A 21,117-nucleotide genomic window follows, 5' to 3' on the forward strand; every position below is an offset into this window, starting at 1 on the left:
GTACAGTTAGTCACTCATGTCCTTGGTGATATTTATTTTCTACTGCATACAAAAATACAATCTTTTTCAGATTCGTTGTTGTGAGTTTATTTTAAGCAATCTTTTTAAGAATCAACACATTAGACTTATACCACAGACAAACCAGAAATATAGAACTGCAACAAGCAGTTTCAACAACAAACAAATCCCTTGTTAATACTGATGAGACCTTCACACAACCAAATCACACCTTCAGTCATATACACCTTTAGTCATAAACCACAAGAAAGACAAGCCAACAGATTAAAGGGAATCTTCAAATAAACAGCTCCCAGGCCTGTCCCCCTGCTCAGCAAAAACAGACATTTAGAGAACAATACCTTTCAGAAACAAATGAGACTGAGTTTAGATTCCCAGTGTGCCCTGGAACCCCAGAGATCTGCACCCTCTTAACTCGACCAGCTCTGAGCTAGAGAACACTGCAGTGCCACCTGAGATCAGTTACAACTCACTTCTCTTCTCATAAATCAAGAATCAAACGTGAGCTCAAACATCAGTACTCCCCAAAACAAAATCACATCCGATCTGATTTAATTCTTTTAGGCTATATAAAAGTAATGAAATACCTGGATTTTCGAGTAGGATTATCTATAAAATTACTTCTGCATGAAAGCGAGAACGAGATCTTAACACTACTCAGATCCGTTTTAGAATTACAAAAATATACTTATTTATCAATATACTTATTTAGCAAGTAAAGCTGAGTAAAGACTTAATTACAACATTTGTCATCAACACTGTGAGTACATTTTGTGTGGGTGTAGAACGTGTGTGTGTGTTCCAGTGTACGTGTGTGTGTGTTCCAGTGTACGTGTGTGTGTGTGTGTTCCAGTGTACGTGTGTGTGCTGGTAAGTAGGTAGCATGCTAGCACATACAACAGATCAGTGGGGCTCTACAGGGAGGATGTCTGTGTCAGAGGCAAACAGCTCCCTGTAGAGAGGAGGGAAGAGCGAGTGCACAGTGAGAGGGTAGCACTGGCTGAACCACTGCAGCTTCTCCACGTGTAGACTGCACAGCGCTCGCAACTGCTCCACCTTCTGGTTCAACTGAGGAAAGCACAAACACGCAACAACAGACTTTCAGTTCACAACGTGACCGAAAGGATGTGCATTTACTTATATATATATATATATATATATATATGTATATATGTGTGTGTGTGTGTGTGTGTGTGTGTGTGAGTGTGTGTGTGTGTGTGAGAGTTAGTGCCAGCCTGTGTAACCGTGTGTTACCTTAGGCAGCAGGCTGCCCTGGTTGTCTCGGTGTAGGATGTGGTGGAGTCCCACCTCCACGTCTCTGCGCACCCTCTCCACCCTGCGCCTGTCCTCCAGGCACGGACGCTCTACAGAGACACACGGTTCAGGACACACATCACATGGGGCAGTAATGTGTGTGTGTGTGTGTGGTGTTAGAGAGAGAGTAAGACTGTGAGAGAAATAGAAAGAATGAGAGAGTGTTAGAAGGAGGGACAGAGAAGGGGACAGGAGAAACAGACGGACAGACAGACAGAGACTAACTCTCGTACCTGGGTTGATGAGCACCAATGCACTGAAGAGAGCGATCTGGTTCTCTGTGAGTCTTAGAGCACATGTGCTGTGAGCAAAGTCAAACACGGCCTTGATCAGATCCCCGCAGGCTGTCCAGGGACAAACGACTTACCGTTAACGTACAGCCAAGAGTCAAAGGCTAACATCAAAACCGTTTCATTTGTAATTGTATTCATTGATTGGGTTGTAGTGGCATGACATGCAATATCTCACCAAGAGACTTGAACAGTTCAGTCCCTGCAAATTTCCTGTCAAAAAAGACGGTGCTGTTCTCTGTGTTGAACAGACGGCTCATCCTGACTAACACCACCTCCATTGAACCTGAGAGAGGAGAGGAGGAGGAGAGGAGGAGGGAGAAAGCCTGTTTTACACCACGACCACGTGGGTTCATTATCTTCCTCTCCGTTCACCAATCTCACCTCTGCACCTTTATGAGTGACAACACGGCTCACCGTTCTTTAGAAGGGTGATCTGGTCATTCTGCCCCAGCGTCTGGAACCCGGGGATCCGCTTGGCAAACTCCACCACGTACTGAACAGCATCAGTTAGCCGGATAGCACAATGCTGCCACATCTCATCCATTGACTGGTGAGAGGAAGGGAAGAGAGGAAGGGAGGAGAGGAAGGGAGGAGAGGAAGGGAGGAGAGGAAGGGAGGAGAGAAAGGAGAGGAAGGTTAAGTTTATCATACTACTGCTCTAACTCATAATTACATTTACATTACATTTAGTCATTTAGCAGACGCTTAACAAGAGTTACTTACAGTAAGTACAGGCAAATTCCCCCCAAGGCAAGTAGGGTGAAGTGCCTTGCCCAAGGACACAACGGAATTTGCACGGCCGGGAATCGAACCGACAACCTTCTGATTGGTAGCCCAATTCCCTAACCGCTCAGCTATCTGACCTCCGTTTCAGATTATGAGAGAGAGAGAGAGGAAGAAAGAGAGAGTTCCTACCTTGCTCTGGTAGGCATGGATCTCCTCTCTGCTGAACACCTTCCATTTCAGCCCCTGCAGCTCCTCCACCCTGTACTGGCTGGTCTCTCGATGGGAGCGAACGATGCTACCACACAGCTCCTCTGAAACGCAGAGGGCATCCAGTCACACACACCCTGGATACCCTGAGGCTAGTCCCACTCTACTGGACAGACTGGAACACTCACCTATTTGTTGCAGAGAAGTAGGATAGGAGACAAAAGGATCATCATGTAGGTCAAAGGTTCGAATCCCCATCTCCAGTCTGGGCATGCAGAGTCCTGACTGATCAGGTGAGGCCTGCCTGGAGTTAAACCCTGAGACAAAAAGGACCCACAGGGTGAGAGGATAGAACACACCTCGTCCCTCACCTTTCCTGTTGGAATACCCCCTGCTGCCCCTACTCTCTGACCTCTGACCGGACACAAGAGGTCCGGGAGGCCAGGCCCACAGCCTGGGACTCACCTGAGGAGCACACCAGGTACGGGTGCACTTCAGTAGGGAAGGGTAGCACTTCTCCCTCCCCAGGACTAGGGTAGGCCAGGGCCATGGGCGGGTGTAGTGGGGAAGACTGCTCCCTGTGGGCCTTGCTGGGATAGGCCAGGGCCATGGGCGGGTGTAGTGGGGAAGACTGTTCCCTGTGGGTCTTGCTGGGATAGGCCAGGGCCATGGGCGGGTGTAGTGGGGAAGACTGCTCCCTGTGGGCCTTGCTGGGGTAGGCTAGGGAAGCCTGGGCCTCCCCCTGGAGGCGCTGCAGCTGTCTGTGTCTCTCCACCTCAGCGATCAGAGAGTCTCGCTGCCGTTTGGACATGCGGCCGAACTTCACGGCTGAGGGACAGACAAGGATCTAAGGTGGATTAAACCGTCTGAAACCTCGTGGTCGTTTGATATTTAATTAAGGTTTTTTTTCTCCTGTTTATGGGTTTTCTTCAGTTTTTTTGTGTGTGTACTGTGTGTGTTCGTGTGTGTGTTTCTGTGTGTGTACATGTGTGTGTGTGTGTCTCACCATCCCGGCTCATGCCCTGTGCCAGACATTTCTGCAGGCGGCAGTGCTGGCAGCGGTTCCTGCTGGCACGGTCGATGGGACAGTTACTCTGTCTGGAGCAGGAGTAGGACACTGTGGGAAGCTGGCTCCGCCGGAAGAACCCCTAGGAGGAGGGCAGGGTCAAGGGGCAGGGGTCCAGGGGCAGGGGTCATGGGGCAGGGGTCATGGGGCAGGGGTCATGGGGCAGGGGTCAAGGGGCAGGGGTCAAGGGGCAGGGGTCAAGGGGCAGGGGTCAAGGGGCAGGGGTCAAGGGGCAGGGGTCAAGGGGCAGGGGTCAAGGGGCAGGGTCAAGGGGCAGGGGTCAAGGGGCAGGGGTCAAGGGGCAGGGGTCAAGGGGCAGGGGTCAAGGGGCAGGGGTCAAGGGGCAGCGAAGAGTTGACGTGTCATAACATTGACATCTAATCGTCTGAAATGTTTGTCCTTGTTTCAGTGAAATTATGAGTGAGTTTATTGTTCAACACGTATTGTGTGTATTAATGTGTGTTTGTGTGTGTGCGTGTGTATGAATGTGTGTTTGTGTGTGCGTGTGTATGAATGTGTGTTTGTGTGTCATCACTGTCTCCTCACCTTGCAGCCTTCACATGTGATGACTCCATAGTGAACTCCTGAAGACTTATCTCCACAGATCTTACACGGGATCACTTCAATTTGAGCTACAAACACACACAGTCATGTTTAAGGACCAGCCAAACACACAAACACACACAGTCATGTTTAAGGACCAGCCAAACACACAAACACACACAGTCATGTTTAAGGACCAGCCAAACACACAAACACACACAGTCATGTTTAAGGACCAGCCAAACACACAAACACACACAGTCATGTTTAAGGATCAGCCAAACACACAAACACACACAGTCATGTTTAAGGATCAGCCAAACACACAAACACACACAGTCATGTTTAAGGACCAGCCAAACACACAAACACACACAGTCATGTTTAAGGATCAGCCAAACACACAAACACACACAGTCATGTTTAAGGACCAGCCAAACACACAAACACACACAGTCATGTTTAAGGACCAGCCAAACACACAAACACACACAGTCATGTTTAAGGATCAGCCAAACACACAAACACACACAATCATGTTTAAGGACCAGCCAAACACACAAACACACACAGTCATGTTTAAGGACCAGCCAAACACACAAACACACACAGTCATGTTTAAGGACCAGCCAAACACACAAACACACACAGTCATGTTTAAGGATCAGCCAAACACACAAACACACACAGTCATGTTTAAGGACCAGTCAAACACACAAACACACACAGTCATGTTTAAGGACCAGCCAAACACACAAACACACACAGTCATGTTTAAGGACCAGCCAAACACACAAACACACACAGTCATGTTTAAGGACCAGCCAAACACACAAACACACACAGTCATGTTTAAGGACCAGTCAAACACACAAACACACACCTATCCAATCCAATCAACTGATTTGGTCTTTAATCACATTTTGAAAACAGGTGACAACTTTGACCAACAGGTGGCTGTGCTGAGCAAATACTGTCAAAGAGCAAGTAAAATCATGTTGATAAAAAGAGAGTGTGTGTGTGTGTGGGTGTAGATGACAGTAAATCTAACTTGTTGACTTCATGGAAATTTACTGTGTGATCTGAGGTCTGGTTGTCCCCTCATCCAATCCCACCACACGCACGTACATGCTCAACCACAAACTGGGACATTCTGCATGATTTACACATTGAAATACTGACTTGCTCTGCAATTTACTGCAGCAAATGTAGATGAAGGAAGATGAGAGAGGAAACTATCAACAGGAATCCAATCAGCCAACAAACAACCAGCACATGAACAGTACCATAAGACGTGTCTGGTATTGTTTTACCAAAAGCTCCAAATACATAAATATATCAACTTTATTATTACAGGCTCAAGGCCCACAGGGTAGAACGAAAAAACAAAAAAACAAACAATACATACAAATAATTCATTAAATAGCAAAATGCAAGGAAAGAAGGGCTAAAAAAGGCACTCGTGCCAGTGTTTCCAGATCTTAGAGGTGAACTTGACTTGACAGAGCTACGGCCAGGGTCTGTCATCAAATCAATTATCAAATTTACAGATCGGTCCAGCCGACTCATAAACTTAACAGTAAGATTCCTCAACAAGGCCATGAAGGGGGTTAGACCCACATTGCAGAACAGCTCACTGGCTCAAGTACTCCTGGGTTTCTTCAGGAGTATCCTAAGACAGTCATTATAGGCTACTTTCAATTTACGCAAGCTCCCCCTCTTGTAATTCACCCAGAGTGGAGCTGTATAGAGAGGGGTGCAGTAGGCTCTAAACAAATTAATTTTTAAGTCAAGTGGACAGCGGTGGAATTTTCTACCCAGCATGTTAGCTTGGACATAGAGCACTCTCCTCTGTCTGAACATGTCGGCATCATCCTCCAATGTGTCTGTAATAATGTACCCCAAGTATTTGGTACTATTGGACACCCCCAGAGTTTGCCTAGAAAGTTGAAAGGCAGGGAACTTAATATCCTTGTCATCCTTAGTTCTACAGACCATTACCACGCTCTTCTTGGCATTATGTTGAACATCAAAATCAACCCCATAATTACAGGAGATGTTAAGCAGCTGTTGAAACCCGCTGCTACTAGGGGATAGTAAAGCTAGGTCATCAGCATACATAAAGTGGTTGACCAGGGAATCACCTATCATACAACCTGCTCTGCATCCCCCCAGCTGCATGGAAAGGTCGTCCATATAGATATTAAACAGGGCTGGGGATAATATACCGCCCTGCCGGACCCCATTACCAACTGTAAAAGGGGTAGATAAGATGCTCCCCCATCTTACTCTCATGCTCTGGTTTGCGTACCAGTAAGCTAAGATGCGTACTAAGCTACTGGGCACACCTCTAATCTTGAGCTTATTAAACAGCTTAAAGTGGTGGACGCGGTCAACTTCTTTGGATGCATCAATAAACCCTACAAGCATAGTAGAGCCCTGCCTTATCTAAGGTCCCCTCTCTGTAAACAGGAGTAGTGATCAGTAGATTCCTACATGGCCAGGTACGAAATGAAAATGTCTCATAAGCCATCAGACCATGTGAACTAAGAGGATGAAGAGGTATTTTCCTCTCATAAAGATATGCTAATGACATTAATAACAGTTAAGCAGATAACATCAAATAAAATAGATGAGACAAAACAGAGAATGGGGAATATTTGAGAGTGGAAGGATGTGAAGGTGTCAACCTCAGACTCTTTTAAAGTGGTTTACTGGCTTCTCTCTCACTCTGACTATCCCTCTTTCATGTTCCCTTTCTCTGTCTCCATCCCTCTCTCAATCTCACTCACAAAGGACACAACTGCCAGTAATACACTCTTTCATTCTTCACTGCCAGGAATGCCCATCCTCCTCTCACCTCCTCCCCTATACCCCCTTTTCTCCCCCCATCATCGTCCCTAATCTCTCCTTGGACAGCAGTTCATCTTAACCTTTGCACTCCTCTAATGTTTCATGCTGTTTCCTATCATCTACTGTCATGGCTTTCTTCTTCCGTCATTGATGTGAGGCGGGCATGCCATGGGTTTGGCCCATTGTACGTGTCACTGTGTCAAGTGTGAATGCTACGCGTGTGTGTGTCAGTGTAAATGCTGCACGCGTGTGTGTGTCAGTGTGTCAGTGTGTGCCCTCATTTGGTGCCACAGGAATCTCCCAAGAAAACTGAATGGTTGAAGGAAGAACACCTGAAAAGTGTCAGTCAATGACAACGCACCATCTTCACGACAACACAGCATCTGGACCTGTGTCCACTGCACTCCCAGTAAAATGACAGACAGCACATTGAGTGAATGGTGCTAAATTTGTCCGTTGGTTCCACACAACGTTATCTAATTATCATGGTCTGTGTATGACTGTATATTTATACCAACATGCTGTACAGCAAACAAGTGATTAGGATGCCAATGTGCTGTGAGTGATTGGGATGTGAATTTGCTGTTATCCAGTAGATAAAGGTGCAGAGGTGAGATCGGTGAACGGAGAGGAAGATAAAACGTCAGTGGTCTCAGTTTTTTGCTGTTTCAGTTCTGATTCTCAACCTCAAACAACAGGAAACCAATGTGACCTACAACCTTTCACTGTTCATACGCACACACAAACACTCACACAAACACACACAAACACACACATATTAAAAACTGACAATCATCCATCTGCCCATACATGAAGCTGTACTCCTCTTTTATAAACAAACACATTTTTTCAGCAAGGTATAATCTTAGCATGTCAAATGAAGCTAAGAACGCTCTCTCCTTCCCTCTTTCCTATGCTGGGCTGTCAGTATGGATCAGCGCTCTCGTCTGGCAATTAGCCCTGTCAAATCTTCCTTGTAGCTGTCAGCCTACATCACAATGATGCTGTACCTTTAAATACGGTTCTTTCCCTGTTTAGTTTGTCCATGCTACCAAAGTGCATGACCCTCCACCTCCCCGTCTCCACCCGGTGCCTTGTCTCTGTTCTTCCACTCCTCTGGCTGCCACCACTGCCACCAGTGTCTGGACCCCATGGGGGATGCTGGGCAGGCACCCTTTGATCTATCATTCCCCATGGGGGATGTTGGGCAGGCACCCTTTGATCTATCATTCCCCATGGGGGATGCTGGGCAGACACCCTTTGATCTATCATTCCCCATGGGGTCTAAGCTCCAAACACTGTAGTACACTTATCATTCTGAACATAAACATCACTTACTCTTCCCAGGTCTCTCTTGATAACCGTAGTGACAGAATTAATAAGTCACCAGGTCATCAAGTCTCTTTCCCTCTCTATCTAGTTCACCTCATCTCTCTGAGTGAGAAGCCACATCGCTAATATCAGGCTATTTCTTTCTGTTTCCTTTCATTATCTCTGCCCACAGACCTACTATAAGATGTGCTATCTACAGTATACACTGTGCACTCTCCCTGCCTTCTATCTTCACTAGAAAGACTCAAGTATTGGGACACCTAAACATTACACCTGCAGGAACTGCTGAGTACGCTCCTGTGCACAAAGCCAGGTCCATACACAAACGTTTGGTTGAGTTTGACTGGCTTACAGACCCCTGACCTAAACCCCATCAAACACATTAGGAATCAGTTCTAACAGGGGAGTCAAGGGAGTCAGATGGCTGAGCGGTGAGGGAGCGGGGAGGGAGTCGGGCTAGAAATCAGAAGGTTGCCGAATCGATTCCCCGCCGTATCAAATGATGTTGTGCCCTTGGGCAAGGCACTTCACCCTACTTGCCTCGGGGGGAATGTCCCTGTACTTACTGTAAGTCGCTCTGGATAAGAGCGTCTGCTAAATGACTAAATGTAAATGTAATGTAATGTAACACCATCTGCAAGCCATCTGTCATCACCCAACCGCAGTGAACACCATCCCTAATATGCTTGTGGATAAATGGGCATAAATGAACAGACACAGCCAACATGTTGTGGACAGCCTTTCCAGAAGCTTTATATCTATGGTTCCCAAGTTCAAGACCAGTCAAATGCAATCTTCACCACTTCTCATGTATTTTCTTTGACTAGCCTTAAAGAGGAGATCTTCACCACTGGACCAGCAAGGCTGGAAGCAGCACTAACCAAGCAAAGACAAGTAACAAGGCAACACCCCTCAGAACGACACGGACAGGGCTTGATCCAGAAATCTAAGAAGACCTGAACATTGCAGTGTCACTGTGGTGCTTATGCAAAATGCAATATTCAACAAACATTTTTCCACATACAATCTTCTGTGTTGTCTCGCGCCCGTCTTTGTGAAGCTCTCAGAACCTCTGCAGAATACAGTCAAACATCCGATGGGACTTTCCACATGCACAGTAAGCAGAGGAGAAGGCCTGTCTCAAGCAGAGAGATATCTTGACATCTAGGCTACAGTGACATATCTGTAAATAGATACTGTCTGAGTATGTCTGTTACAGGCATCACCAGCACAGGAGTACAAGGATTACACCAACACAGTTAACTTGCCACGAAACAGCTTCAAGCCTGTCTGTCACTGCATCTCAACTGTCTGTCAGCCAAGACACTGAGTCGGTATTTGTCTTATATCATCATATATGTATATACCGGGTCTCTGTGTGCATGTATATATACAGAGAGAGAGGGAGAGAGAGAGGGAGGGAGGGGGGGAGAGAGAGAGAGAGGGAGAGAGAGAGGGAGGGAGGGGGGGAGAGAATGAAAGATGCAGAGATAACAAGAACGAAGGCTTTGAGAAGCAGACAAACATTACGCAACTAGTCTCCTCAAATATATAATCTCTTTTTTTATTCCTATTTTTTCTCCTTTTCTCCTCACCAAATGTCTCTCAGAACAACAGATAGAATAAAACTAATGATCAAGTGGACTTGCACTGTCTAATGAGCCATGAACAATTTTATCAAATCTCTTTCCTTAAGCTACAGTTGCCTCTCTAAGGCCTCCGAGGCCACAGACAGACAGACTAGGCTGAATGATCTGCTTAACGACAGCTTTCATCAAAGCTCAATAAAAAGGAGAGACGTTTATCATCCCTTGTCCAGTGAGGAGATTGTCTCTAACAAAGGCAGCTGGTGCCATTATCCTCCCCTAGTCGCTGTCTCAAATCCTCGAGTCAGCATTCTGCACTTTGCACTGTAAACTGATAAAAAAACCTCAACTCTCCTTTGCCGGAAACACAAAGGCAAACTTAACACATAGGCAAGCACACACACACAAAAAGGGAAAATAGGGTTGCAAAAACATAGAACAATTAAATATTTTACAGTGTTAATAAGACTCACGAAAGATCGAATTGCTGCTCAAAGTTCTTTACAATGAAAAAAATTGTTTTAAAATCAAATAATACCCTTTGTTAGTCAGGCTATTCTTTAACGAGGTAATTGTTATTTCACAGATATATTTACATAAAGCAACTTTGGTGTTTAATGGAATATTTTGAAAAGTATCGCAAGAAAAACAAGCCAATATTGTTCAAGTTTGGACCTACCATACTTTGCCCTTCTTTCTCTAAATATATAAAATAAGAATTATGTTTAAAAAGGTATTAAAACATGTACATTTTGTCCAGAATAGAAACATTATTTGATCTAATGTATTTATAATGTATGAAAATGTATGTTTATGCAAATACACATTAAAACCTTTCTCAAAATAATATAATCAACACATTTTAATTCAGAAATACACTTAATCTGCATCTAAAAGTCTCAACAAACTATTTAGAGAATATATATGGATTTATAGAATTTTATTGAATGTATTTTATTAGTTATAAATAAACAGCATCATATTTTCCAATTCTCCTTATTCATATAAGATGAAAAACTAACAACTTGGGGCCCATAGATATTGAATATCTAATTTGATATTTTAGTTTCTGGTAAATTATTGTGATGTGGATGTCATATTGTTGATAATCAAACAATGTATCATAAACGTAAAACCTCAAAGCTAAAGCAAAACAGCTACAACCCTGAAAACCTTCTGAAATCCCACACGTCTCTCACTGTCGGAGAAACACGCACTCAGCGGCGTGTGAAAAGGAGCTCAGTCCGACTGAATTACAAACTGAATAATCAAACGCTGCACCACGTGTGGGTGTTTTCTTTGATTTGTCATATTCAGAGTTTAAAAAGGTGACTTCTAGTTTGGCTGTGAATTCTTTGATGTAATAAAGGTGCTGGAAGTGAGTAAGTGTCACATATGGGTCCCCAAAAGAAGAAGGAAAGCATTTTGAAATCAAAAGTAAGATAATATTTATCTCCCCCCTCCTCCCCAGATCATCTCCCCCCTCCTCCCCAGATCATCTCCCCCCTCCTCCCCAGATCATCTCCCCCCTCTTCCCCAGATCATCTCCCCCCTCCTCCCCAGATCATCTCCCCCTCCTCCCCAGATCATCTCCCCCTCCTCCCCAGATCATCTCCCCCCTCCTCCCCAGATTATCTCCCCCCCTCTTCCCCAGATCATCTCCCCCCTCCTCCCCAGATCATCTCCCCCCTCCTCCCCAGATCATCTCCCCCCTCTTCCCCAGATCATCTCCCCCCTCCTCCCCAGATCATCTCCCCCTCCTCCCCAGATCATCTCCCCCCTCCTCCCCAGATTATCTCCCCCCCTCTTCCCCAGATCATCTCCCCCCTCCTCCCCAGATCATCTCCCCCCTCCTCCCCAGATCATCTCCCCCTCCTCCCCAGATCATCTCCCCCCTCTTCCCCAGATCATCTCCCCCCTCCTCCCCAGATCATCTCCCCCTCCTCCCCAGATCATCTCCCCCTCCTCCCCAGATCATCTCCCCCCTCCTCCCCAGATTATCTCCCCCCCTCTTCCCCAGATCATCTCCCCCCTCCTCCCCAGATCATCTCACCCCCTCCTCCCCAGGTCATCTCACCCCCTCCTCCCCAGATCATCTCACCCCCTCCTCCCCAGGTCATCTCACCCCCTCCTCCCCAGATCATCTCCCCCTCCTCCCCAGGTCATCTCACCCCCTCCTCCCCAGATCATCTCCCCCTCCTCCCCAGATCATCTCACCCCCTCCTCCCCAGGTCACATAGACCCTCCAGAGAGTCGAGAAAGAAGTTGCTTTTAAAACCAGTCTCCATCCCAGACACAGGTAGCTGTTTTCCCACAGTCAGGGATGAATGACAGAGAACAATGAACTGACCAGGTTTAAAGCTACCGTGATTTAGGCATAGGTACAGTTACAGAAATATACTGTTACATATATTTGTGTGTGTGTGTGTGTGTGTGTGTGTACACTTTCTGTACATGTGGTGCCTTTAGCTCTCCACCTCTTTTCTATGAACATTTCCCAGAATTGTACACTGTAACAATAATGCAAACTTGTTAACACTTGATCTCTATCATTATCCAACTCCTTCCAATCTGTCTGACATTTCATAAATCCAGTGCAACTGAACTTGCTCACTTAAACTATAACTCATGTGTCATGACATACATTTTACAGCATGTAATCATGCAGAAGCCCACAGAGTGGGTGAGATAAGGTAGGAATATTGTGTTCACAATGAAAACCTTTCAAACATTTCAAAGCAAGTCAAACAGAGAGTCATATCAGAGCAATATCCACAACCACAGAGGAGCCATACAGTACCTAAATGTCAACGTACAAGAACACTTTGAAGACCTGTTGGTTTAAAATTCTCACAAACGCAATGTGTTCCCACACTTCTATAAGGTGAGTGTTTCTGCATGGAAGATGGACTAAGGATGAATCAGATCTGTTAGCTTGGAGAAGTTTAGGGAAAAAACACACTAGTTCCTTTCTATGAAGAACTTGACCAAAGTTTCATTATGGGTTGGTAAACTGCAGTTTAGGTCGTCACATTAGGAATGTAGGATGTGATTGCTGCAGTCGTGGCATAATGTGAAACCCAAACATGTTCTGAATATGTGTACATGGATCCCGTCAGAAACTAAGATGACTGACAGATAGAAAGAACTCTGACACAGGACATGGCTTTGTGGCTTTACCCAGTGAGACTTTACCCAGTGAGACTTTACCCAGTGAGACTTTACCCAGTGAGATGAGACTCTTAATATGTAGTACGTTGTATGATAGACAAGAACTTGATTACTAAACTAAACTATTACTACGGACATCGATTGTAATTGTATTCTGAGTGTCAGGATATGCAGTGATCACTCAACTACCAACTTAAGAACATGGACATGAGAACATGGATGTGCTTTGAAATGAAGTTGATAGTGCCACAAAAGGACTCATAAGACAATGGGACACGTGTCGAGCGTGGAAACAGACAGAGAAAGTACAACATATAAAAATGAATTTAGTTATTCATAAGACATTCGCTGTCTATCATCATCACTCCCGCACACACCCAAACATACACACACATATAGATACTAAACACACATCTGTCATCACTCCTACCTCGCATCATCCTCACTGCTCCACTTCTGTCAGTTTTTGTCCCACTTTCACAAACTCAGTTTGTTTCTCTGTGACTCGCTCCCTCTCTCTCACAGACACTTCCCGGGCACTGTCTGAAGGCACAGCACTCTCTCTCTTTTCTCTCAAAGTTTCTTGCTCGCTCTTTCTCTTAGTCTGTTCTTTTTCTTGCTGAGTGATGTGTTCACTGCACCTAGTGTGCATGTGTTCAGATTCCTGAGAGTGTCAATCACCGCCTCCACCTACCTTGTGAGTGTGTGGGGGTGTGTGTGTGAAAGAGAGAGAGAGCAGGAGAAAGAGAGAGCAGGAGTGAGCGAGACAGACAGACAGACAGAGAGAGGGCGAAAGAGAGAGAGGGAGGGAGAGAGAGAGAAAGAGAGGGAGAGAGAGAGAGAGAGAGGGCCTTTCCCTCAGTCTCTCTCTCAGTATGTCTTACCTCTATGCTTGCCACCTAACCCACTTTTAACCTCAGAATAGGATCACTGACTTTCATCTTGTGACAATTCTCTCAGTCCTTCAGTTAAATGAGTTTAGGACTTCACTGACATAGAAAATACATCTTCCCAACTGAAACGAAATACACTAACAGAAGATTTAGCAGTGATGAATGAAACATTGCCCTCATTCCTCTCTACTTTTCCCAGCAAACAGCACCTGATGTCAACCAAACCATGTACAGTCTTTCCGACATCTGTTTCAGAGCTCCATCTTGGCAGTCAGACCTGTATCATCCCTCCATCTCAGCAGCTGGGTGGCACCCCTCTTATAACCCTTCTTCTCCAGACAGTAAAAATACCAAATTAGGTCCCCCCGCCACACACACACTTCTGCACGCATGCAAATGTTCAATATAGTATTCAAATGCACATGCAACCACATAGATTCACACACAAACTACACCACACATCGACATGAATTACTGGCAACCCATTCTGTAAGTCAGCATTAATTGAACAGTATGAAAAGGAAACAAGCTAAAAACATACAAAGTGTATTCATACCTTTGCACTCTTCCAGTGTATTTGGGTGATAACCTGCAGCATTTTTTTGTGCATTTCCAAAAGCACATTCACTAACTTTCAATAATTAGCAAAAACAAGTGATGAACAATATTGATATTTATAGATTTAAAAGGCATCCTTGGAAAGGAAACTATTTGAAGTGAGGACAAATTCAAACAAACATTAAATACTGTCTTCACAACCAACAGGTGTGCTATGGTTGCGGCAGAAGTGCTAAACCAGTCAACCACCATGTTTCATAGACTAGAGATCCTATCTGTACACAGATGCCAAAATGCCAATATGGGATCAGCATCTTCCTGCTACGGCCTAGTGTGGGGCAGGTGCAACGCATGGTGACACATGGGCATGATACCGCTCAACAGAGGCTACAGTGAGTGTGCCTGTGTGTGTGTGTGTGCCTGTGTGTGTGTGCCCGTGTGTGTTCCTGTGTGTGCCTGTGTGTGTGTGTGTGTGTGCCTGTGTGTGCCTGTGTGTGTGTTCACTCTACACAGCTGCACGCATGTTTGTATGTACCACTGAGAGGATAACCACATAGCATGCACATACAACTAGCACAAGCTCAGCCATACCACACAGACAAGTGGTGGCAGATGCAGTTACACACTCTCTCTGTCACACACACACACAGACACACACACATTTTGAGTACTTACTCAAATGAGTCTTCTTGGACAGGTGGCTTTCTGCATCAGAGGGTGAAGCAGAGAGAGAGAGAGAGAGAGAGAGAGAGAGAGAGAGAGAGAGAGAGAGAGACAGAGAGACAGAGAGAGGATAACATTGACAAATTAGTCAAATAACAAAATTGCACCCTTCCAGCACTGCCTTTACAGCCAGTGGACCAGGAGGAAATACAGTGTACAGTAAACAGGATATACACCACCACTAACTTCAGGTGTACTTTACCATATATATACTTAAACAGCTGCTCTTTCCTGTCTATCACTGCTGGGTTACAGTAGAGGGGGGAACATGGAGCTCAAGATGACCCTCATGTAGTGTAATCCTGAGGTAAAAACAGGCACTGTGTCTCAGTCAGACTGTGTGGTACAGTCACTCAGTGGCAGAGCATTCGACTGCAGAGCAACAGGTTGCCAGATCGAATTCTCTGTGGCAGAGCCTGACTGTGGCTGAGCCTGACTGTCTGAGTCTGACTGTGGCAGAGCCTGACTGTGGCTGAGCCTGACTGTGGCTGAGCCTGACTATGGCAGAGCCTGACTGCGGCTGAGCCTTACTGCGGCTGAGCCTGACTGTGGCTGAGCCTGACTGTGGCTGAGCCTGACTGTCTGAGCCTGACTGTCTGAGCCTGACTGTGGCAGAGCCTGACTGTGGCTGAGCCTGACTGTGGCAGAGCCTGACTGTGGCAGAGCCTGACTGTGGCTGAGCCTGACTGTGGCAGAGCCTGACTGTGGCTGAGCCTGACTGGCTGAGCCTGACTGTGGCAGAGCCTGACTGGCTGAGCGTGACTGTGGCAGAGCCTGACTGTGGCAGAGCCTGACTGTGGCAGAGCCTGACTGGCTGAGCCTGACTGTGGCTGAGCCTGACTGTGGCTGAGCCTGACTGTGGCAGAGCCTGACTGTGGCTGAGCCTGACTGTGGCAGAGCCTGACTGGCTGAGCCTGGCTGTGGCTGAGCCTGACTGTGGCAGAGCCTGACTGTGGCAGAGCCTGACTGTGGCTGAGCCTGACTGTGGCTGAGCCTGACTGTGTGACAGAGCTCAGACTGAGAGGCAGTGCTAGAAAGCACTTCGAGGGCTTTTCTTGAGTAGCAGACACACTTGCGTGCATAAACTGGTACACACACACACACGTTTATGTGCCTGTTTGCTTCTGTGACAAACACACACACACACAGGTAAGAAACAGCAGTGGTACTGTAGGTGAGAAACAGCAGTGGTACTTAGGGGGGCGTTTGAAGCATCAGACCTCTCCGTCTGTCACTGCCCACAACTGTGATCAACTCCGAAAATAAGGTGGGTGTGCACATGAGTGAGGATGTTTCCGAGATGAGGGGATATTTTTAGGGTTGTGCGTGCGTGAGGAGAGCGGGCCAAGGAGATAAGCATCAATGAGGGGGGTAGTGCTAGCTAGCCTGTCTTTGTCTGGGTCTGTGAAAGCCGGCTGTGGTTTTTCACTTTTGTTTTCCTTCGTTCAAATCTGTTTTGCTTCATAAGCAAAACACAGGGATGATAGTATAGTACTGCTAAGGCACATGGAAATCCAGACACACACACACAGACTTTACAAACACCTAAAAATGCATTTCTTAACACGTATTGTTTTGACGGCAACTGACAAAACCAATCATTTAAACCAAAAATCTGCAGTAAATCTGATGAAGGTGGAGTATCCATGTACCCATAGTAAACTCACTCACACAGAAACATTACTTTCCATCAACGCCTCCAGAACACTCCAGAACACTCCAGAACACTCCAGAACATCTCTCCACCCTGGTGGGTCGCTCTTTCTTTCCTTTACTCTAATCTGTTGCTAAACTTTGCCCTCAGAACTCTTACTGTGTCATGCTCTAAGGAACACCATGTGCCATGTTTCTGTGCACATTAAACATTTATGAATTGTTTAATTACAAATTTAAAACTAGAGCAAAGAAAAAAAACTAAATATTAGTATTAGTATTTTTGTGTTAGAATTATTTTACTCATTTATGTGATAAACAATTGAGTACATATACATTTGTGTGTGTGTGTTAAAGCCGACTGCAATGTGATCCAGAACTGTAGTATTTGTGTAAGTGTGAGAGAGTTAGAATTAGGGTTAGGGTTAGTGAGAGTGAGAGTCAGTGAGAGGGGCTGATAAGGTAGAGGCTTGCCTCAGATGTTCTATCAGCATGTGCTGAAGTAAAGTGCACAGGTTTAATTAAAGGGTACTTTCATACATTTTTGTTTCACCATGTAGAAATTGTAAAGCCTTTGATACCCCCCCCCCCCCCATTTCAGGGCATCATAATGTTTGAGACAACGCAACATTATGCCAAATAAAGTAGTCATGGGTTGTACACTGCTGCATATCCTTGCATTGAAAGTCTTCAACAAAAGGTCACTGGTGCTAAGGATCTCTGTTCGCTGTTCTCGGCTGGGCTGTTCTCTCAGCTGGGCTGTTCTCAGCTGGGCTGTTCTCACAGCTGGGCTGTTCTCAGCTGGGCTGTTCTCAGCTGGGCTGTTCTCTCAGCTGGGTTGTTCTCTAAGCTGGGCTGTTCTCACGGCTTGGCTGTTCCAGGAGCTAGTCCACCTCCTTCTTCTGCCATCAGCAGTTACATCATGAATGAAGATGATTGAGCTAGTACCTGAGGCAGTACCTGAGGCAGTACCTGAGGCAGTCATAACATCCCAGTACCTGAGGCAGTCATAACATCCCAGTACCTGAGGGAGTCATAACATCCCAGTACGCACATCCCAAAGTATAAAAGGAGTTGTCTCTACATGTTGAAACCAAAATGTCAATTACAATCATAATTTTTTAATAAATAATAACAGGGAATCTTACTTAAGAAGCTGCTCTTTTACGTCTATCACTGCTGGGTTATAGTGTCTATGAAGAATGGAACTTTAATCAGAAAACTGTATGGAGAAAAATCTGAAGAAAAAAAATATTTGTCTCAAAACATTGTGGAGGGCATTGCATATATAGTATTCAGTACATATTTTGTAATGGTTGTCTCTTGTTATGTAAACACATCACACACGCTCCGGTCGGGATTTCACAGTTCACTAATGAATTGACAGTCGTTCTGTTCAGTGATTCTTACATAATGGCTCTAAGGACCCCTGAATGCTGTGCAGTTGGTAGGCCAGATCATTTGCCTGTTTGTTAACAATGAAAAACAAGATTTCTGCACCAGCTAAATCTCACAGACACCAAGTCACTTCAATCATGAATACTTTCAACTATGCTGCTATCAATCACATTGCATTAGCCAGCTAAGCCGATAATGCCCTGCTTTGAGTTTCCTGCCTGAACTTAGCTTGCTGTATTTAGGCACATGCACAATAAGGCCTTACACCCTAAACATCCTGATGATGAGAAACACAAACAGACACATGGCAGCATGGGAAACAGTATTCATGAGAGAGAGAGAGGGATAGAGACAGAAAGAGAGGGAGAGAGAAACAGAGAGAGAGAGAGAAAGAGAGTGAGAGAGAGAAAGAGAGGGAGAGAGAGAGAGAAAGAGAGAGAGGGAAAGAGAGAGTATTGACTCCTGTTCACACTGCCTTATTTCACCTTTCTTTCTAGAGAGAAGCTCATCTGGGCCAGAACTGACTTAACCGTCCAGCCCCCTCACTTCCTCTATAAATGTTCTCCTTCATTCTATTCTTTTGAACAGGTTGATAATCAGACAACATAGTGCTTTGTTGGCAGTAAAAATTATGTTTCACGGATATTATAAGAGGTTAGAAAGGATGTAAACAGATGGGTCTTGTTAAGCAGATCATAGCAATACAGCATCTCGAGCTGCAATTCTTGAATGAAATGTGCTATATAAATAAAGTCTTATTATTATTATAGCAATGGAGAGTTCCAGACCATGGAGAGTCGTGGTGCAGGTGTAATTGGCTGTGTACAGTAAGTGGAGTTTAGTGACAGGGACTGGACAGCTATTCTGGGAACCACTGGTTTTAGTTCATTTTAGTCAGCAAGAGGCTGGGTATAGATGCAGGCCCAAAACAGATCTGCATGGACAGCTAATCCCTGGGATTACAGCAGATTACTGCCATTCTTACCCACAGAGAGCACCTTTTACACTGCCAGGTCAAATAGGAGAAGAGAGCGTGAGCTAATGAGGAGAGGAGGAGAAGAAGAAGGAGATTGGAAGAGTTAAGAAGAAAAAGAAGGGAGGGGAGAGACAAACCTGAGAGAGGGAGTTTTGGGGATGGGTTAAGTGATCTAATCCAGTACGGAGACAAGGGGAGTTCGATTAGCAGCAAATGGAGCTGATAGACAGTTGCACATGAGCAAAACAGGGAGACAAGATGGGGATGAAGCTCAAAAATGTGGAAAGGATATGAGGAAATACATTTACACTCAGGGGAATGTATTATAACATTAACAGAGAAGGCCCAGTTTGTCTCTCCAGATGTTTGGTTGCTGGATATTTCGGTGTCTGAGACAGCGTAGTACAAGAGTACTGTCCCAGGTACACAGGTACATTCTGTGACAGAATGTACAGAGGATATCAACTGAGAACCTAGGATGGCAACAAACAAATTAATATATGGGACCAGGTTAAGTCCCTAACCCTAACTCAGGTTAAGATGTGTGTGTGTCCAAGTGTGAGTGAGTGAGTGAGTGAGTGTGTGTTTGTGTGTGTGCGTGTGTTTGTGTGCGTGTGTGTGTGTGAGTGTGTGTGTGTGTGAGAGAGAGAGAAACAAAGAAAGAGAGAGACAGGCAATCAATATCAAACATTATTTGATTAAATGGAAACTTACCTCTTTTGATGACTGCTGTGGGATCAGGTGATTCAGGGTCCTCATAATCCATTCTCTCCTTTCAAAATAAACACCAGTCTCTAACCTACACACGCTCAGTCACGCACGCACCTCAACACGCGTACACAAGCGTGGATTTAATGTTACAGGAAGTACTGCAAATTTCGGTTTAAATTCTGAGAGTTTTACTCCAAAACGAATGTACCTGTTGTTCTTGCGTCCCGGCCGGCGCAGACGCTTAAAAAAGTTTACTGCCATCACGTCTCAACGGTGAGCTGCTGCTTACCCATGGGGTTTGAAAACATGTTTCTCATTTGAACAGTCTCTTTAAAAACGTGGTCCTTATCATTCCTACAGTTGTCTTTACAGTAGTTACAGCAAATATGTTTTTTTCATTTTCATTCATCCGAAGCATGAGAATAAGGTGCGTTAAGCACGCACCGCCCGACCACACACACTCATCAGCCGAAAGCACATACACCGTGCGCGCGAATGCCGTTTGCCGTTTGCTCCGGTTTTACCCCCGCGCTCTTTGCGCCCTGAGTGTCCCGAGGTTGCAAGCTCCCGGTTATGTCACCAGGGATTATGTAATAACTCGCGGCCGTTTGTTTGTGAAAACGGATTGTGTTTGCACTGTAAAAATCTGTTGAGAAATATAATCCTATAATTGATTTAGTAGTTTTAGAAGTTTATAGGATTTCAAAACGACTAAATAAATCAGTGGGGTAAGATGCAAGTAACATGAAAGTATAGATAAATGAGTAATACAGAAACGCCCGGTGTAAACTACGTTTCATTGGGCAAAGGATAGTGTAGGCCAAAAACAATGACGCAACATAGTAGGCCGAGCAGATAGCCCTGCTCAGGTAACTGATGGCGGCAGGCCCCTTTGATGAAATTATGCCCGACCGGCGGTCTATTCTTACACGAATATTCCCAGTCAAGTCCTTCCGTATGGGGCCTCTTACATCATCATCGTGCAGGCCTACGTATGTGAGTAATGTGAGCAAAGACAAGTAAACAAACATCTGGCAAAATGTATGAGGAAAGAGGTGCATCATAAATCTACTGTATATAATGTATTTTTCAGACA

General features: G+C 45.3%; 1 protein-coding gene across 3 annotated transcripts; it reads right to left on the bottom strand.

The window, feature by feature from the left end:
• Positions 1 to 62: 62 nt before the first annotated feature.
• rorc (RAR-related orphan receptor C) lies at positions 63 to 20,577 on the bottom strand. 3 transcript variants are annotated; one of them, XM_047050208.1, is made up of 13 exons: positions 20,230 to 20,577; positions 20,025 to 20,135; positions 15,236 to 15,265; positions 4,171 to 4,256; positions 3,565 to 3,706; positions 3,024 to 3,386; positions 2,747 to 2,875; positions 2,541 to 2,662; positions 2,040 to 2,172; positions 1,801 to 1,908; positions 1,566 to 1,676; positions 1,273 to 1,382; positions 63 to 1,086 (listed from the first exon to the last, which is right to left on the bottom strand). In XM_047050208.1, exons 2-13 carry the CDS (start codon positions 20,074 to 20,076, stop codon positions 922 to 924), a joined length of 1,551 nt encoding a protein of 516 aa, XP_046906164.1. In that variant the 5' UTR covers positions 20,077 to 20,135; positions 20,230 to 20,577; the 3' UTR covers positions 63 to 921. The 3 variants fall into 3 exon arrangements, with proteins under 3 accessions (XP_046906164.1, XP_046906166.1, XP_046906165.1); XM_047050210.1 differs by having other exon boundaries at positions 3,024 to 3,144; positions 3,265 to 3,386; positions 20,025 to 20,577; XM_047050209.1 differs by lacking the exons at positions 15,236 to 15,265; positions 20,025 to 20,135; positions 20,230 to 20,577 and adding an exon at positions 13,540 to 13,842.
• Between the last annotated feature and the right edge of the window lie 540 nt (positions 20,578 to 21,117).

This window comes from Hypomesus transpacificus, unplaced genomic scaffold, assembly GCF_021917145.1.
Source record: "Hypomesus transpacificus isolate Combined female unplaced genomic scaffold, fHypTra1 scaffold_101, whole genome shotgun sequence".
Classification (NCBI taxonomy): domain Eukaryota; kingdom Metazoa; phylum Chordata; class Actinopteri; order Osmeriformes; family Osmeridae; genus Hypomesus; species Hypomesus transpacificus.